This window comes from Papio anubis, chromosome X (genome assembly GCF_008728515.1).
Source record: "Papio anubis isolate 15944 chromosome X, Panubis1.0, whole genome shotgun sequence".
NCBI classification, from domain to species: Eukaryota; Metazoa; Chordata; class Mammalia; order Primates; family Cercopithecidae; genus Papio; species Papio anubis.
The window spans coordinates 91364822-91385481 of NC_044996.1; the positions used below are offsets into that span (position 1 = coordinate 91364822).

Consider the following 20660-nt stretch of genomic DNA (forward strand, 5'->3'; position numbering starts at 1 on the left):
GCACCTAAAATAGGAAATGTAGGCACTACACTAGTTATCAGAGGGTGTCCCACCAAGGCCTAGAATCAGACCCAATGAGGTCATTTCTCTCCAACCAACCACAGATAACAACTATGAACATTCAGAAATGCAAAAGAGTCAAGTTGTTGAGTAAGGGCCTATCTACCAGTCATTAACCTTATATGCCATTTGCTAGATTACAGCCTAAATTACATCAAAAAAACATCAAAAAAAAATTTTTTTTTGCCAGTATACAGTGCCTGAGAAATCCAAGGCAAAAATCCAATCACTAATAAAGATCCTGAAAAGAGCCCTGGTCTTCTGAAAGCACACAGAATTAAAGCCAACTGACTATAATCAGGTTTCAACACAGTTAAAGGAACACGAGCCCCCTCAGAGGAGAACGAATAAGTGCAAGAATTATGAAAATGAAAAAAAAAAAAAACAAGAAAACCCTACAGAACATCCCCTTATCTCCAAATGAACAAACTAGCCTTTTTGACAGATACAGAACTCATTATCTGAATGGAAAGAAAACTCATCGAGAGTCAGGAGAAAGTTGAAACCCAATCCCAGGAATCCAGGGAATTCATTAAAATGATCTAAGAGCTGAGAGATGAAATAGCCATTTAAAGAAAGAACCAAACAGAGCTCCTGGAATTAAACATTTCACTACAAAAAGTTCATAATACAGTAGGAAGTATTGAGAGCAGAATAGACCAAGCCGAGGAAAGATTCTTAGAGCTCAAAGACTAGTTTTTCAAATCTACTCAGTCAGACAAAAATAAAGAAAAACAAATAAGAACAATACACAAAACCTCCAAGAAATATGGGATTATGTAAAGCAACAAAATCTATGCATCTGTGGCATGCCTGAGAGAGGAAAGAGAATAATTAACTTGGAAAATATATTTGAAAACATAGTCCATAAAAATTTTCCTAATCTTGTTGGAGAGTTTGACAGGCAAATCAAAGAAATACACAGATCTCCGGCTAGGTACTATACAAGATGACTATTCACAAGGAATGGAGCCATCAGATTCACCAAGGTCAATGGCAAAAGTAAAACCCTTAAAGGCAGCTAAGGAAAAAGGTCATGTCACTTTGAAAGAGAACTCCATCAGGATAGCAGCACACCTCTCAGCAGAAACCTTTAAAGGCAGAAGACAGAGGGGTATATTTTCAGCATCCTCAAAGAAAAGAAATTCCAACTAAGAATTTCATGTCCTGGCAAACTAAGCTTCATAAACAAAAAATAAAGTCCTTCCCAGATGAAATGTGTTACCACCAGACCAACCTTAAAAGGGGTCCTTAAAGGAGTGCCAAACATAGAAACAAAAGAATGATACCTGCTACCACAAACAATTCAAGCAAACAGCCCACAGATGATATAAAGCAATTACACAATGAATACTATAAAACAACTAGCTAACAACATGAGTACAGAATCAAAATCTCATCCATCAATACTAACCCTAAATGTAAATGGTCTAAATGCCAAACTAAAAAGGCAACCATCTGCTGTCTTCAAGGAATTTCTCTCACATGTAACAACACTTTCGGCTCAAAGTAAAGAGATGGAGAAAAACTTACCATGCAAATAGCAAACAAGAAAAGCAGGAGTTCCTATCTTTTTATAAGATAAAACAGATTTTAAACCAACAACAATCAGGAAAGATAAAGAAAGACATTATATAATGATAGAGGATTCAATTTACCAAGTAGACTGAATTATCTTATATATATATTTGTAGCACTCAAATTCACAAAACAAGTTCTTTTTGACCTAAGAAAAAAACTTAGCCACACAATAATAGTTGGAGATTTCAAAACCCCACTGACAGCCTTAGACAGATCTTTGAGGCAGAAAACTAACAAAGAAATGAAGGATATAACATTAACATTTGACCAATTGTAACTAATAGACATCTGCAAAATAGTCCACCCAACAATCATGGAATATACATTTCTCTCATCCACACATGGAACGTATTCTAAGATTGACCACAAGTTTGGTATTACAGCAAGTCTCAATAAATTCAAAAAAAATTTAAATCATACCAAACACACTCTTGGATCAGAGTACAAAAAATATAGAAACCAATATAAATAAAATATTTCAAAAATTCACAAATATGTGGAAATTAAATAATGTCTTCCTGAATAACTTTTGGGTTAATGATGAAATTAAGGCATATATCAAAATATTATTATAAGTTAATGATAATAAAAAATAACTTACCAAAATCTTTGTGATTCAGGTAATGCACTGTTAAAAGTTTAAAATGTTAAAAGCCTGAACCAGAAAGTTAGAAAGATCTAAAATTAATGATCTGATCACACCCAAAGGAACTAGAAAGTAAATTACAATCCAAACTCAAAGTTTGCAGTAGAAAATATATAACTATAATTGGGTAGAACAAATGAAATTGACATGCAAAAGTTCGTACAAAATATCAGTTTAACCAAGAGTTTCTTTTTTGAAAGAATAAATAAGATAGACTGCTGGCTAGACTCACAAAGAAAAAAAAATAAGTCCAAATAAATACAATCAGAAATGACTAAGGTGAAATTACAACTGATCCTACAGAAATACAAAAGATCCTCAGTGGTTATTATGAACACCTCTATGGACACAAAATTAGAAAATCTAGATAAAATAGATACATTTCTGAAAACACACAACCTCTGAAGATTGAACCAGGAAAAAAGAGAAACCTCGAAAAGACAAAAAAGCTTTGAAATTAATTCAATAATTTAAAAAAACCTACCAATGCAAAAAAGCCATCGACCAGATGGATTCACAGCTGAAGTTTACCAGAAGTGCAAGAAAGAAAGAAAGAAAGAAAGAAAGAAAGAAAGAAAGAAAGAAAGAAAGAAAGAAAGAAAGAAAGAAAGAAAGAAAGAAAGAAAGAAAGAAAAGAAGAGAGAGAGATAGAGAGAAAGAGAGAGAGAAAGAAAGGAAGAAAGAAAAGAAAGAAAGAGAAAGAAAGAGGAAAACCTGGTACCAATACTACTGAAACTATCCCCCCCCACCCCGAAAAAAAGGAAAAATTGAAGCCGGGCACAGTGGCTCACGCCTGTAATCCCAGCACTTTGGGAGGCCGAGGTTGGCGGATCACGAGGTCGGGAGATTGGGACCATCCTAGCTAACATGGTGAAACCCCGTCTCTACTAAAAATACAAAAAAATTAGCTGGGCATGGTGGTGGGCGCCTGTAGTCCCAGCTACTCACGAGGCTGAGGCAGGAGAATGGCATGAACCCGAGAGGTGGAGGTTGCCGTGAGCCGAGATCGTGCCACTGCACTCCAACCTGGGCAACAGAGCGAGACTCCCTCTCAAAAAAAAAAAAAAAATTGAGGAGAGGATGCTCCTTAACTCATTCTAGAAATCAAGCATCATCCTGATGCCAAAATCTGGCAGAGACACAACAACAACAACAAAAGTCAGGACTGATGAATATAGACAGAAAAAATTTCAACAAAATACTAGCAAACTTATTTCAGCAGCACATCAAAATGTTAATTCACAACAGTTGAGTAAGCTTTACTCCTGGAATGCAATGTTAATTCAACATAAGCAAATTAAAAAAAAAAGTGATTTACCACATACACAGAATTTAAAACAAAAAAGATATAATCACCTCAATAGATTCAGAAAGAGACTTCAATAAAATCTAACATTCCTTCATGATAAAAACCCTATAAGGCTAGTCATCAAAAGAGCATACATCAAAATAATAAGAGCTAATTATGACAAACCCACAGCCAACATCATATTGAATGGGCAAAAGACAGAATAATTCCCCTTGAGATCTGCAATAAGACAAAGGTGTCCAGTCTCATCACTCCTATTCAACACAATACTGGAAGTCCCAGCCAGAGCATTTAGGCATGAGAAAGAAATAAAGGACATTCAAATAGGAAAAAGACAAAGTCAATCTCTCTCTGCTGACAATATGATTCAAAAAGACTCTCCCAAAAGGCTCCCAGAATTGATAAATGACTTTAGTAAAGTTTCAGAATACAAAATTCATGTACAGAAATCGGTAGCATTTCTACACTACAGTAATATTCTTGGTGAGCCAAATAAAAAATGCAATCCTATTTGCAATAGCCACACCAAAACTACAATATCTAGAAATACCACTAACCAAAGAGGTGAAACATCTTTACAAAAAGAACAACAAAATACTGCTGAAAAATTATTAGAGATGAAACAAACAGATATTCCATTATCATGGATTGGAAGAATAAATATCATTAAAATTGCCATACTTTCCAAAGTAATTTACATATTCAATGTTATCCCTATCAAAATACTGTTATTTTTCATGGAATTTTTTTTAAAAAAGCTATTCTAAAACTCATATGGAACCAATAAAACATCTGAATAGCCAATGGAATCCTAAGGAAAAACAAAGGCAAATAAATCACTTTACCCAACTTAAAACTGTATTATACAACTAACGTAACCAAAACAGCATGAAACTGGTATAAAAACAGATACATAGACCGATGGAACAGAATAGAGATCCCAGAAATAAAGCTACAAACCTACAACGATCTGATCTTAGACAAAATTTACAAAAGCAAGGGGAGCAGGACTTCCTATGCAATAAATAGTGCTGGGATAACTGGCCAGCCATATGCAGAAAAATATGACTGGATCCCTACATTTCACCATATGCAAAAATTAACCAAATATAAATTAAAGATTTAAACATAAGATCCCAACCTATGAAAACACTAGAGGAAAGCCTAGGAGATACCCTTCTCGTCACTGGATTAGCAAAGAATTTATGGCTAAGTCTCCAAAAGCAATTCCAAAGAAAATTTGACAAGTGGGACCTAATTAAGCTAAAGAGCTACAGCGTAGCAAAAGAAATCATCAAAAGAGTAAACATACAGTCTACAGAATGGGAGAAAATATTTGGAAACCATGCATCCAACGTAAGTCTAATATCCAGAATCTATAAGACACTTAATCAACCAGCAAAAAGTAAATAATCAATTAAAGAGTGAGCAAATGACATGAACAGGCACTTCTCAAAAGAAGATGTACAAGCAGCCAACAAACCTATAAAAATGCTCAATATTACTAATCATCAGAGAAATGCATATAAAGACCACCATGAGATACTGTCTCACACAAGTCAGAATGGCAATCATTGAAAAAATCGAAAAATAACTGATGCTGATGAGACTGCAGAGAAAAGAGAATGCTTATATACTGTTGGTAAGAATGTAAATTAGTTCAGCCCTTTGGAAAGGAGTTTGGAGATATCTCAAATAACTTAGAATTGCCATTTAAATCAGTAATCCCATTACCAGATATATACTCCAAGGAAAATTAATTGTTCTACCAAAAAGACACATGAACTCATATGTTTATCACAGCAGTATTCACAATAGGAGAGACATGGAATCAATCCAGCTTCCCATCAGCAGTGGATTGAATAAAGAATATGAAGTACATTTACACCATGAAATACTATGCAGCCATAAAATGGAATCAAATATTCCTTTGCAACCATATGAATGCAGTTGGAGGCCATTATCCTAAGCTAATTAACACAGGAACAGAAAACAAACTACCGCATCTTCTCACTCGTAAGTGGAACTAAACCTTGAGTACACATGGACAGAAAGAAGAAAACAATAGAAACCAGAGCCTACTTAAAGGTGGAGGATGGGAGGAGGGCAAGGATCAAAAAACTACCTATCAGGGACTGTGCTCACTACCTGAATGATGAAATCATTTGTGCACCAAACCACATGGACACACAATTTACCCATGTAATAAGCCTGCATAAGTACCCCCTGAACCTAGAATAAAATATGGAAGGGATAAAAAATAGGTCAACTCCTAGCAGGCCAATTTTCAGTACTCTTTTTGTGCATAATTCTTTAAAGTCATGAAGAGCCAGGATTTATCTTTCTTTTTAACTTTTAAGTTTAGGGGTACATGTGCAGGATGTGCAGGTTTGTTACATAGGTAAACATGTGTCATGCGGGTTTGTTCTACAGATTATTTCATCACCCAGGTATTAAGCCTAGTACCCATTAGTTATTTTTCCTGATCCTATCCATCCTCCCACCCTCTGTCCTCTGAAAGGTCCCCAGTGCTTGTTGTTCCCCTCTATGTGTTCCCATGTTCTCATCATTTAGCTCCCACTTATGAGTGAAAATACATCGCATTTGGTTTTCTGTTCCTGTGTTAGTTTGCTAAGGATAATGGCCTCCAGCTCCATCTATGTTCCTGCAAAGGAAATTATCTTGTTCTTTTCCATGGCTACATAGTATTCCATGGTGTATATGGACCATTATTATAATGCTGATTCCTAAAAACCATGACCAAATGAGGATTTATTCTTAGCATATTTTTATGATTAATCTAAATTTCAAAATGTTCTGCTTTACTATACCACAATTCTATTTATTAGACTACCTTATATTACCTTTAAATCACTTTTTGTAAGTCTAGAAGATTTTAAGTTCCTTGAATGAAGGGACTCTGCTTTAACATTCTTACCATCATAAATAATACAAAATAAATACTCCTTGAATTCATTGAAAAGACAGTAAATGCCAATAACTAGAGTTTCTAGGTGACAGAATTTTACTTTTTCTTTCCACTGTTTCTGAAATTGTGTTGTTTTGCCCTTTAAATGAGGGAAAATCAAATTTACCTGATAAGTCATTTTAGTACAGTGGATAGAAAACAGTCTCCTGTAATCCAAGTAGGTTTGAATCCTAGCACTATGATTTACTTGTTTAACTATTTAATTTGGGGCAGGTTTATTTAATCTTTCTGAGCTTTGAATTTGTCATTTGTAAACTGGGGATATCTTTCTGAAAAAAAAAAACCAACTACTATAAGTATTAAATAAAATTAGTTATAGGAGACTCTTGCACAATTTTGTGCACCAATCCCAGAGTTGGTGCTCAATAAGCAGTACCTAGTTTTATTTAAGTACATTGAGAAATATGCAATAATCACCCTGATAAGTAAGATAATCCTGCTAGGAACAAAATTTCTGAATTGCTCTGAATTATAAAAGTAGAACCCCCCTTCCAATCATATTAACATTACCTGGAGAAGGCTTGTGTCCAAATATACCATTGAAGAAAGCAGGCATTCGAATGCTACCACCAATATCAGAGCCCACACCAATCACTGAGCAGGCAGCTGCCAGTGTGCAGCCCTCACCACCTAAAGGAAACACAAAATACTTGCAAATAAATAATCTAATATACTATTTGCATAGAATATCTTTTTCCGTCTTTTCACTTTCAACCTTTTTGTGTCTTTAGATCCAAAGTGAGTCTTTTGCTCACAGCATATATTTAGATCATAATTTTAATCTATTCTACTCATCTATGTTATTTGAGTATATTAAACCATTTACATTTTAAAGTAATTACTGATAAGGTCTTCCCTGAGGATACTTCTCCCCTGGGTCTGTGTTTGTGTTTCTGTTTTTTCTTAATTCTCCCATATAGAAAAGAGCTCTTATTTTTTTTTCCCATCAACTTTTAAGTTCTGGGGTTCATGTGCAGGATGTACAGGTTTGCTACATAGGTATATGTGTGCCACGGTGTTTGGCACCACAGATCAACACATCACCTAGGTATTAAGCCCAGCACCCATTAATTATTCTTCTTAATGCTTTCCTTTCCCCCAACATCCCCCAACAGGCCCAAGTGTGTGTTGTTCCCTACCACGTGTCTATGTGTTCTAATCATTCAGCTCCCACTTTTAAGTGAGAACATGCTGTGTTTGGTTTTCTATCCCTGCATTCATTTACTGAGAATAATGGTTTCCAGCTCCATGCATGTCCCTGCAAAGGACATGATATTGTTCCGTTTCGTGGCCGAATAGCATTCTATGGTGTATATGTACCACATTTTATTTATTCAATCTATCATTGATGGGCATTTGGGTTGATTCCATGTTTTTGCTATTGTGAATAGTGCTGCAATGAACATATGCGTGCATGTATCTTTATAATAAAATGCTTTATATTCCTTTGGGTATATACCCAGTTTGATGGTTAATACTGAGTGGCAACTTGATTGAATCGAAAAATGCAAAGCATTATTCCTGGGTGTGTCTGTGAGAGTGTTGCAAAGGAGATTAGCATTTGAGTCAGTGGACTGGGAGAGGCAGGCCCACCCCCAATCATAACAGGCACCATCTAATCAGTGTGACTAGAATAAAGCAGGTAGAAATTGGAAAGAGCAGAGTTGCTGTGTCTTCCAACATTCATCTTTCTTCCATGCTGCATGCTTCCTGTCCTCAAACATCAGACTCCAAGTTCTTCAGCTTTTGGATGCTTAGACTCACATAAGTGGTTTGCCAGGGACTCTCAGGCCTTTGGCCACGGATTGAAGGCTGCATTGTCAGCTTTCCTACTTTTGAGGTTTTGGGACTGAGATTGGCTTCCTTGCTCCTCAGTTTACAGATGGCCTATTGTGGGACTTCACCTTGTGATCCTGCGAGCCAATACTCTTTAACAAACTCCCCTTCATGTATAAATCTATCCTATTCTGTCCCTCTAGAGAACCCTGACTAACACACCCAGTAATGGGATTGCTGTGTCAAATGGTATTTCTGCTAGGTTTTTGAGGAGTTGCTACACTGTCTTCCACAAAGGTTGAACTAATTTACATTCCTACCAACTGTGTGAAAGCATTCCTTTTTCTCTGCAAGCTAGCTAGCATCTGTTGTTCCTTGACTTTTTAATAATTGCCATTCTGACTGGCATGAGATGGTATCTTATGGTGGTTTTGATGTGTATTTCTCTAATGATCAGTGATGTTGAGCTATTTTTAATATGTTTGTTGACTGCATGAATGTTTTTCTTTTGAGACGTCTCTGGTCATGTCCTTTGCCCACTTTTTAATTTTTTTTCTTGTAAATTTGTTTAAGTTCCTTGTACACAGGATATTAGACCTTTGTCAGAGGGATAGATTGCAAAAATTATCTCCCCTTGTGTACGTTGTCTGTTCACTCTGATGATAGTTTCTTTTGCTGTGCAGAGGCTTGTTAGTTAACTAGATTCCACTGGTCAATTCTTGCTTTTATTGCAGTTGCTTTTAGTGTTTTCATCTGAAATGTTCAAAACCTTCAAAACCCTTGTAATTTCTATAAATTACTTCAGGCAGTATGGTCATTTTCACGATAAAGATTCTTCCTATCTATGCGCATGGATTTTTTTTTCAATTTGTTTGTGTCCTATTTGATTTCTTTCAGTAGTTTGTAGCTTTCCTTGAAGAAGTCCTTCACTTTCCTTGTTAGCTGTATTCTTAGGTATCATATTCTTTTGCAGCAATTGTGATTTGGAGTTCATTCATGATTTGTCTCTACTTGCCTGTTATTGGTGAATAGAAATGCTAGCCATTTTTGCACATTGATTTTGTATCCTGAGACTTTGCAGAAGTTGCTTATCAGTTTAAGAAGCTTTTGGGCTGAGATGATGGGGTTTTCTAGATATATGATCATGTAATCTGCAAGCAAAGGTAGTTTGACTTCCTCTCTTCCTATTTGAATATGCTTTATTTCTTTTTCTTGCCTAATTGCCCAGCCAGAACAACAAATACTATGTTGTATAGGAGTAATGAGAGAGGGCATCCTTGTCTCGTGCCTGTTTTCAAGGAGAATGCTTCCAGCTTTTGCCCATTCAGTGTGATATTGGCTGTGAGTTTGTCGTATATAGATCTTATTATTTTGAAGTATGTTCCTTCAATACCTAGTTTATTAAAAGCTTTTAACATAAAGGGATGCCGAATTTTAGTGAAGGCCTTTTCTGCATCTATTGAAATAATCACGTTTTTTTATCTTTAGTTCTGTTAGTGCAACAAATGACACTTATGGATTTGCATATGTTGAGCCAAACTTGCATTGCAGGGATGAAACCAACTTGTTCATGGTGTATAAGCAATTTGACGTGCTGCTAAATTCTGTTTGCCAGTATTTTATTGAGGGTTTTTGCATTGATGTTCATCAAGAATGTTGGCCTAAAGTTTTCTATTTTTATTGCTTCTCTGAGAGGTTGTCTTTCTTTTTTAATTTTTTAAAAATGATTATTATTATACTTTAAGTTCTACAGTACATGTGCAGAACATGCAGGTTTGTTACATATGTATACTTGTGCCATGTTGCTGTGCTGCACCCATCAACTCGTCAGCACCCATCAACTCGTCATTTACATCGGGTATAACTCCCAATGCAAACCCTCCTCCCCTCCCCTCTCCCCATGATAGGCCCCGGTGTGATGTTCCCCTTCCCGAGTCCAAGTGATCTCATTGTTCAGTTCTCAACTATGAGTGAGAACATGCGGTGTTTAGTTTTCTGTTCTTGAGATAGTTTGCTGAGAATGATGGTTTCCAGCTGCATCCATGTCCCTACAAAGGACACAAACTCATCCTTCTTTATGGCTGCATAGTATTCCATGGTGTATATGTGCCACATTTTCTTAATCCAGTCTGTCACTGATGGACATTTGGGTTGATTCCAAGTCTTTGCTATTGTGAATAGTGCTGCAATAAACATACGTGTGCATGTGTCTTTATAGCCGCATGATTTATAATCCTTTGGGTATATACCCAGTAATGGGATGGCTGGGTCATATGGTACATCTAGTTCTAGATCCTTGAGGAATCGCCATACTGTTTTCCATAATGGTTGAACTAGTTTACAATCCCACTAACAGTGTAAAAGTGTTCCTATTTCTCCACATCCTCTCCAGCACCTGTTATTTCCTGAATCATTGCCATTCTAACTGGTGTGAGATGGTATCTCATTGTGGTTTTGATTTGCATTTCTCTGATGGCCAGTGATGAGCATTTTTTCATGTGTCTGTTGGCTGTATGAATGTCTTCTGTCTGTTCATATCCTTTGCCCACTTTTGGATGGGGTTGTTTGTTTTTTTCTTGTAAATTTGTTTGAGTTCTTTGTAGGTTCTTGATATTAGCCCTTTGTCTGATGAGTAGATTGCAAAAATTTTCTCCCATTCTGTAGGTTTCCTGTTCACTCTGATGGTATTTTCTTTTGCTGTGCAGAAGCTCTTTAGTTTAATTAGATCCCATTTGTCAATTTTGGCTTTTGTTGCCATTGCTTTTGGTATTTTAGACGTGAAGTCCTTGCCCATGCCTATGTCCTGAATGGTATTACCTAGGTTTTCTTCTAGGGTTTTTATGGTATTAGGTCTAACATTTCAATCTCTAATCCATCTTGAATTAATTTTCATATAAGGAGTAAGGAAAGGATCCAGTTTCAGCTTTCTACTTATGGCTAGCCAATTATCCCAGCACCATCTATTAAATAGGGAATCCTTTCCCCATTTCTTGTTTTTCTCAGGTTTATCAAAGATCAGATGGCTGTAGATGTGTGGTATTATTTCTGAGGACTCTGTTCTGTTCCATTGGTCTATATCTCTGTTTTGGCACCAGTACCATGCTGCTTTGGTTACTGTAGCCTTGTAGTATAGTTTGAAGTCAGGTAGCGTGATGCCTCCAGCTTTATTCTTTTGGCTTAGGACTGTCTTGGAAATGCGGGCTCTTTTTTGGTTCCATATGAACTTTAAAGCTGATTTTTCCAATTCTGTGAAGAAACTCACTGGTAGCTTGATGGGGATGGCATTGAATCTCTAAATTACCTTGGGCAGTATGGCCATTTTCACGATATTGATTCTTCCTATCCATGAGCATGGTATGTTCTTCCATTTGTTTGTGTCCTCTTTTATTTCACTGAGCAGTGGTTTATAGTTCTCCTTAAAGAGGTCGTTTATCTGCCTTATAAGTTGGATTCCTAGGTATTTTATTCTCTTTGAAGCAATTGTGAATGGAAGTTCATTCATGATTTGGCTTTCTGTTTGTCTGTTACTGGTGTATAAGAATGCTTGTGATTTTTGCACATTAATTTTGTATCCTGAGACTTTGCTGAAGTTGCTTATCAGCTTAAGGAGATTTTGGGCTGAGACAATGGGGTTTTCTAAATATACAATCATGTCATCTGCAAACAGGGACAACTTGACTTCTTCTTTTCCTAACTGAATACCCTTGATTTCTTTCTCTTGCCTGATTGCCCTAGCCAGAACTTCCAACACTATGTTGAACAGGAGTGGTGAGAGAGGGCATCCCTGTCTTGTGCCAGTTTTCAAAGGGAATTTTTCCAGTTTTTGCCCATTCAGTATGATATTGGCTGTGGGTTTGTCATAAATAGCTCTTATTATTTTGAGGTACGTTCCATCAATACCAAATTTATTGAGTGTTTTTACCATGAAGGGCTGCTGAATTTTGTCAAAGGCCTCTTCTGCATCTATTGAGATAATCATGTGGTTTTTGTCTTTGGTTCTGTTTATATGCTGGATTATGTTTATTGATTTGCATATGTTGAACCAGCCTTGCATCCCAGGGATGAAGCCCACTTGATCATGGTGGATAAGCTTTTTGATGTGCTGCTGGATCCGGTTTGCCAGTATTTTATTGAGGATTTTTGCATCGATGTTCATCAGGGATATTGGTCTAAAATTCTCTTTTTTTGTTGTGTCTCTGCCAGGCTTTGGTATCAGGATGATGTTGGCCTCATGAAATGAGTTAGGGAGGATTCCCTCTTTTTCTATTGATTGGAATAGTTTCAGAAGGAATGGTACCAACTCCTCCTTGTACCTCTGGTAGAATTCAGCTGTGAATCCATCTGGTCCTGGACTTTTTTTGGTTGGTAGGCTATTAATTATTGCCTCAATTTCAGAGCCTGCTATGGGTCTATTCAGGGATTCAACTTCTTCCTGGTTTAGTCTTGGGAGAGTGTAAGTGTCCAGGAAATTATCCATTTCTTCTATATTTTCTAGTTTATTTGCATAGAGGTGTTTTTGGTATTCTGTGATGGTAGTTTGTATTTCTGTGGGGTCGGTGGTGATATTCCCTTTATCATTTTTTATTGCGTCTATTTGATTCTTCTCTCTTTTCTTCTTTATTAGTCTTGCTAGTGGTCAATCAATTTTGTTGATCTTTTCAAAAAACCAACTCCTGGAATCATTGATTTTTTGGAGGGTGTTTTGTGTCTCTATCTCCTTCAGTTCTGCTCTGATCTTAGTTATTTCTTGCCTTCTGCTAGCTTTTGAATGTGTTTGCTCTTGCTTCTCTAGTTCTTTTAATTGTGATGTGAGAGTGTCAATTTTAGATCTTTCCTGCTTTCTCTTGTGGGCATTTAGTGCTATAAATTTCCATCTACACACTGCTTTAAATGTGTCCCAGAGATTCTGGTATGTTGTATCTTTGTTCTCATTGGTTTCAAAGAACATCTTTATTTCTGCCTTCATTTCGTGATGTACCCAGTAGTCATTCAGGAGCAGGTTGTTCAGTTTCCATGTAGTTGAGCGGTTTTGATTGAGTTTCTTAGTCCTGCGTTATAGTTTGATGGCACTGTGGTCTGACAGACAGTTTGTTATAATTTCTGTTCTTGTACATTTGCTGAGGAGTGCTTTACTTCCAATTATGTGATCAATTTTGGAATAAGTGTGATGTGGTGCTGAGAAGAATGTATATTCTGTTGATTTGGGGTGGAGAGTTCTGTAGATGTCTATTAGGTCTGCTTGCTGCAGAGATGAGTTCAATTCCTGGATATCCTTGTTAACTTTCTGTCTCGTTGATCTGTCTAATGTTGACAGTGGAGTGTCGAATTCTCCCATTATTATTGTATGGTAGTCTAAGTCTCTTTGTAAGTCTTTAAGGACTTGCTTTATGAATGTGGGTACTCCTGTATTGGGTGCATATATATTTAGGATAGTTAGCTCTTCCTGTTGAATTGATCCCTTTACCATTATGTAATGGCCTTCTTTGTCTCTTTTGATCTTTGATAGTTTAAAGTCTGTTTTATCAGAGACTAGGATTGCAACCCCTGCTTTTTTTTGTTCTCCATTTGCTTGGTAGATCTTCCTCCACTCTTTATTTTGAGCCTATGTATGTCTCTAGGTTTTCTTATCAGGACGATTCTGGCCTTATAGAATGAGTTACAAAAAAAATCCCTCCTTTTCAATTTTTTGGAATAATTTCAGCAGAAATGGTACAAGCTCCTCTTTCTACCTGTGGTAGAATTCAGCTGTAAATCCATCTGGTCCTGGGCCTTTTTTTTTTTTTTTTTCCTTCAGTTGGTAGGCTATTTATTACTGCTTCAATTTTAGAACTCATTATCGTTCTATTTAGAGATTCAATTTTTTCTTGGTTCAGTCTTGGGAAGGAGTATGCATCCAGGAATTTTTTTCCATTTCTTCTAAATTTTCTAGTTGTCCATACAGGTGTATATAGTAATCTTTGATGGTTGTTTTTATTTCTGTTGGGTCAGTGGTAATATCATTCTGATTTTGTCTATTTAATTCTTCTCTGTTTTCTTCTTTATTAGTCTAGCTAGTGGTCTATTTTATTTATTTATTTATTTTTTCAAAAGAACAGCTCCTGAATTCATGGATTTTTGAAGGATTTTTTGTGTCTCTATCTCCTTCAGTTCTGCTCTAATCTTGGTTATTTCTTGTCTTCTCCTAGCTTTGAGATTTGTTTGCTCTTGCTTCTCTACTTCTTTTAGTTGTGATGTTAGGTTGTCAGTTTTAGACCTTTCTAGCTTTTTGATGTGGGGATTTAGTGCTATAAATTTCTCTCTCAACAGTGCTTTAGCTGTGGCCCAGATTCGGATATATTGTGTCTTTGTTCTCATTAGTTTCAAAGAACTTCTTGATTTCTTTGTTAATTTCATTATTTACCCAGAAGTCACTCCGGAGCAGGAGCAGGTTGCTCGATTTCCACGTAGTTGTGTGGTTTGGTTTGGGGTCACTTTCTTAATCTTGGGTTCTAATTTGATTGTGCTGTAATCTGAGAAATTGTTATGATTTAAGTTCTTTTGCATTTAATGAGGAATGTTTTACTTCAAATTATGTGATAAATTTTAGAGTAAGTGCTATGTGATGATGAAAAAAATATATGTTGGGAGTTATACCTGATGTAAATGACGAGTTGATGGGTGCTGACGAGTTGATGGGTGCAGCACAGCAACATGGCACAAGTATACATATGTAACAAACCTGCACGTTATGCACATGTACCCTAGAACTTAAAGTATAATAATAATAAATAATTTTTTAAAAAAAGAAAGAAAAAAATATGTTTTCCATTGTTTGGGGGTGGAGAGTTCTGTAGATATCTATCAGGTCCACTTGATCCAGAGCTAAGTTCAGGTGTTGATTATCTTTGTTAATTTTCTGTCTCAATGTCTATCTAATATTTTCATTGGGGTGTTAAGTTCTCCCACTATTACTGTGTGGGAGGCTAAGTCTCTGATTTTAACTGACTATATTGTATGTTTTCATTTATTCTCCTCTCTTGCCACTTAAAGTATACTTTTTTTAAAATTTAATATTTGCCCTTGAGTTTGCAATATACATTTAGAACTAACTCAAGTCTCCTTCAAATGATACTCTGCCACCTCCCAAGTAGTGCAGTTATCTTATAAAGGAACATTCCCAATTCCTTTATCCCATCCCATATAACATTGTTGTCATTCATTTCACTCATACACAAGCTATAATCACCCAATACATTTTTGGCATTATTATTTTGAACAATTACATGTTAGATCAATCAATAATTTAAAAATACTTTATTTTACTTTGTTCAATCTTTCTCTAATAATTTTCTTTTCTTTCTTTCTTTTTTTTTTTTTTTTACATGAATTCAGGTTTTTGGCCTGTATTCTTTTTTTTCTCTCTCTCTGAAGAACATCTTTTAACATTCTTGCTCTATTGCTCCACTGTCAACAAATTCTGTCAATATTTCTTCGTCTCAGAGTATCGTTATTTCTTTTTCATTTCTGAAGAATAGATCTGCTAGACAGAATTTTAAGTTGATGGTTCTTTCAATGGTTTAAATATTGGACTCCCGTGTGTGTGTGTGTGTGTGTGTGTGTGTGTGTGTGTGTGATGGAATCTCCTTCTGTCACCCAGGCTGGAGTGCAGTGGCATGATCTCAGCTCACTGCAACCTCCACCTCTCGAGTTCAAGCAATTCTCCTGCCCCAGCCTCCCGAGTAGCTGGTATTACAGGCGCCTGCTGCCAGGCCTGGCTAATTTTTGTATTTTTAGTAGAGATGGGGATTCAAAATGTTGGCCAAGCTGGTATCGAGCTCCTAACCTCAAGTGATCCATCTGCCTTGGCCTCCCAAAGTGGATGCCCATCTCTTATTGTTTGCATGGTTTCTGAAGAAAATACCAATATAATTCTATCTTTGCTCCTGTATAGATAAGGTATGTTTTTCCTTCTTCTTTAAATATTTTTTTTCTTTCTCTTTAATCTTCTAAGGATGAAACAGTATGCTAGGTGTAGTTCTTCTCAAACATTTATTGTTGTTTCTTAAAATCTCTTTCTTCTCTTCCTAGTGTTCCAATTATATATGTGTATTATATGCTTTTGTAATCATACAATTATTAGGTAGTCTGTTCTGTCTTTTTCATTCTTTTTCCTCTTTACTTTCAGTTTTGGAAGTTCTTGTTGACAGGTCTTCCATATCACTGAAGGTTTCCTATTTTGTATACAACATATTGATGAGCCCATCAAAGATGTTCTTCATTTCTGTTATAACTTTTTTATTTCTAGCGTTTGCTTTTGATTCTTGAAGTTCCCATCTGTCTTCTTACATTACAGATCTGTGCTTGCATGTTGACCATTTTTTTCCATTGTGGCCCTTAACATATTAATCACAAATGGTTTCAATTCTCAGTCTGATAATCTCAATATCTCTGCCATATTGCTAATCTTGATGCTTGCTTTGTCTTTTCAAACTGTGATTTTGTCTTTTAGTATGCCTTATAATCGTTTTGTTGAAAGCCAAACATGATGTACTGAGATAAAAGAACTGGGGGTATTTGGCCTTTAATGTGAGGTTTTATGTTTCCCTGGCTAGGGGTTAGTCTGTGTTTACTGTCTGCTGTAGCCATAGGTTTCAGGTGTAAAATTTTCAACTGGTGCCACAGTTTCCACCTCCTCTGTTGTCTTTGAGTTTCCCTAGAGACTTCTTAAATAACACCTATGATGTACAGTTCTTCTGGTTTATATAGAACCCCCATTATAGAAAATCCCTATTGGTGTAGTGATAAGGTGTGTGGAGGCAAGGAGAGGAAGTATTTTATAATCATATGATTAGGTCTCAGTCATTTAGTTAGCATGTGCCCCTGCTCTGTGACCCTAACATGTGCTTCCCAATTTTATTCTGCTTTGACCCCTTCAGTAGGACAGGAAACCTAGACAGGACTGGAGTTGGATATTTTCTTTCCCCTAGGTCAAGTCCATTAGTTTCTTATAAAACGTTACTAAGTTAGGTTCTGATAAAAATAGTTTCTCTGAGGAAATTCCTTGTTAGAAGAACAGTAGGCTTTGGAAGTAGTATTTCAAAATGGCTACTTTTTCCCTCCCTGTGCAAGAAGCAAGAGAAGATTTCTCTCCGATCTTCACCTGGGAACACAGTAGGGCTCCTGAAGGTAAAACTTTTGAAATTGTGTGAGGCCCCCAAGATCCCCCCACCCAACCACCACATACATTTTGACTCTTAAACTTTTTCAAAATGAACCTCCAGCAAGTGATCAATTATAGTTTAGGTTTTTCTACTGCTGTGCTGGTTCCCCTGAAATTTTCTGCTCCTAGGCTTCTGTTCTAGCAAGTTCCGATTCTTTGTATCTGCCTGTCTTTCATTCAGTTTTGGGAAGAGTGGTTTTCCCATTATCTCGGCATATTGATAAATCTAATAATGGTTGTTATTTTTTAGTTTGTTCAGCTTTTGTTCTTATTGTGTGAATTGGAGTAAAAACTTCTAAACCCCATATATGCTAGACCGGAAACCTGAAGTCACACTTAAATTTTTAATCATCACAGTAACCTTACAAGTCTGATTTCTTTAATATGGCCATCTTACAAGCAAAGGAAACTGACTTAATGAGCACCTACTTCATGTGACTAAGGTCATATAGTAAAAGAAATCTCAAATGTCTATGTAGCTTTAGCACCCACAAGTTTAAACATCATATTTTGCTAACCCACGTATGCATCCATTCAGGCTTAATAAAAGTCTTGTCAATTCTAGTCTCCATACACCTTTTTTTTCTAGTCTCTATACACTTTATGATGTTTCCTATCTACATCACTTGTAGTTCGTTCTCAATTCCCTTTGCTGGCTACTTCTCCTCTATCTATCTTCAAAATATCAGAGTTAACCAAGGCTCTCACATGACTCCCATTTCTTCTCCATCAACACACACATACCCTGGGTTTTTGCATCCATTCTTATAGGTTAGAGATGCTATACTGTATCAGGTTTATTAATACAATTCATAATTATTATTGTTAACACAGCTCTTGATGCCCTACTAAAATGTCCAACTCACCAGAACTTCCACCTACAATATGCTGTAAATCATATGGGTTGTTTGATCGGCCATAGATCTTGTTACTGGATTCATACCACATACACAACTCACTACAGTTGGTTATGCCAAGGGGAATGGCACCAGCTTCCTTCAGTAATGCCACCACAGTGGCATCTGTTTTGGAAATGGCATCACGGCGGTTCATGAGTCCAGAAGAATTGGGCATTCCTAAAAGAGCCACAGAAAGTAATGTTTAAAAGTTATTAAATAAAAATAATTGTTTTCTCCTGAGGGGCAAGATGGCCAACTAGATGTAGCCAGAAGGAACATCTCCCACAAAGGGTTGGGGCATTGGGAAGACTGGTTGGGGCATTGGGAAGACACAATCCTAGCAGATCTTCAGAGAGAAGGCATTGAGGGTGGATGGAGGGAAGACACAGATGCTGGGCTGAATGGGGAGGAAGTTGGGAACCCTGCACAGGGCTACTGTTCACTGGGACTTGCTCCTGGCTCCCAGAAACACCTGGGGGAAAAGGTGAGTTGAACAGTCAAGGAGCAACCAACTTTCAACATGAGCCTCTGGAATCATAGCAGGAAAAATACCTTGACCACCACGGACACTTGGATTAGCAGGGAGAGGTGCTCAGAGAAGTGGTAGGGGCAGAATTCAAGCTGGAGCAGAGCTGGAAGATGATGCCAGAACATCTGGAGGAGCACAACAAGGGTTGCCCATGCCCCTAGGCTCGACTGCCTCCCACAGGAGACTTAAGCCCTAGGGGAACTGTCAGACCTGAACTCTGCAGGGTGATTTTGCCCATGAGACAGGGCCAGTCCAATCTGAGCACCCCTCATTCTGCTGGCTTCTCCCAGGGCCCCAGTCTGGCCATGCCTGCTTGCAGTGCAGCCCCTAAGTACCTCCCGGGGTCCTGCATCACAGTTCCTGTGCTGGTGGACAGCATCTGACCTGCAAAGTCCTGGAACAGAGCTGCCCCAGAAGACAAGCCCAGCTAGCCCATATCCTCCCACTACAGCAGCCTCCCCTGTGCCACTTTGCCTACATGCACTCACCCATGACGACCTCCAACATTGCTTTACTGGTACTCGTGTGTGTGGGGAGGGGGGGGGAATCTTGTCTTCCCTTCTCTACCAGTACACATAATTGTGTGCACCCTGCCATGCCACTACTCCTGGCATGAGTGCACAGCACCCTACCTCTTCCCCCCACTGCACCACCATTGTTGTCAGATCATTGGCAAGCAGAAGGCATGCCAGCACTGCCCCCACCAGTACCCCCTTTCTGTGCTGAAACAGCTGCCGGCAGAAACTAGGCATAGAAAAAATGGACCCGCCTGCACCCTGAGTCGCCACCGCCACCTGCAGGAACATGCATAAAAGGCCCACAAAGACCTGTGCCAACCAGAGCATCCTAACCCCATGATAACACTGCCACCAGTGTGAAGGTATGCACAGTTGCTGCCGGGAAGCCCTATGACCCCTAGTCGTGCTGTCAATGCAAACACCTGCATGACGGCCAGCCACTGGCCTACAAAAGGCAATGCTGTCAATACTGGCAATTGCTGCGAATGCTCTCACAAAGGTCAGCACCCTGGCACCTGCTAGCACCGTGCTGCAGCTGACGAGCATAAACCCATACATACTGCAGTGGGAATTGCAACTGGCACATAAGAATAAGGGCAGATAAGGCCGGGTGCGGTGGCTCACGCCTGTAATCCCAGCACTTTAGGAGGCCGAAGTGGGCGGATCATGAGGTCAGGAGATCGAGACCATCCTGGCTAACATGGTGAAACCCTGTCTCTATTAAACATGCAAAAAAAAAAAAAAAATTAGCCAGGCGTGGCCGCGGGCGCCTGTAGTCCCAGCTACTCGGGAGGCTGAGGCAGGAGAATGGTGTGAACCTGGGAGGCGGAGCTTGCAGTGAGCCGAGATCGTACCACTGCACTCCAGCCTGGGCGACTGAGCGAGACTCCGTCTCAAAAAAACAAACAAACAAAAAAAAGAATAAGGGCAGATACTGCTGCCACAGCCCTATGGCTGGTACTATCCATTGAAGTATTGTGACCAGTGATCTGGCAGCACCTTGCCCCTTATATGGGTCCAGGAGCACCTCAGCCCTCCCAGAAAGTTCCTAACCTTGAAAAGTCAGAGAAGAAAGTGGAGACCTGATACCAGTCCCCCAGAGTCAGAGCATGCAATCCAGGAGTACTGAGCTGAGTCTTGGCCATCTTAAATAT

At 38.1% G+C, this 20660-nt stretch overlaps 1 protein-coding gene across 1 annotated transcript; it reads right to left on the reverse strand.

The window, feature by feature from the left end:
• Positions 1–6252: 6252 nt before the first annotated feature.
• Positions 6253–20188, reverse strand: LOC101008769 (fatty-acid amide hydrolase 2-like). The gene is made up of 2 exons (XM_003919251.5): positions 18427–20188; positions 6253–7215 (listed from the first exon to the last, which is right to left on the reverse strand). The coding sequence occupies exons 1-2, from the start codon at positions 18632–18634 to the stop codon at positions 7055–7057; spliced, it is 369 nt and encodes a 122-aa protein (XP_003919300.1). The 5' UTR covers positions 18635–20188; the 3' UTR covers positions 6253–7054.
• Between the last annotated feature and the right edge of the window lie 472 nt (positions 20189–20660).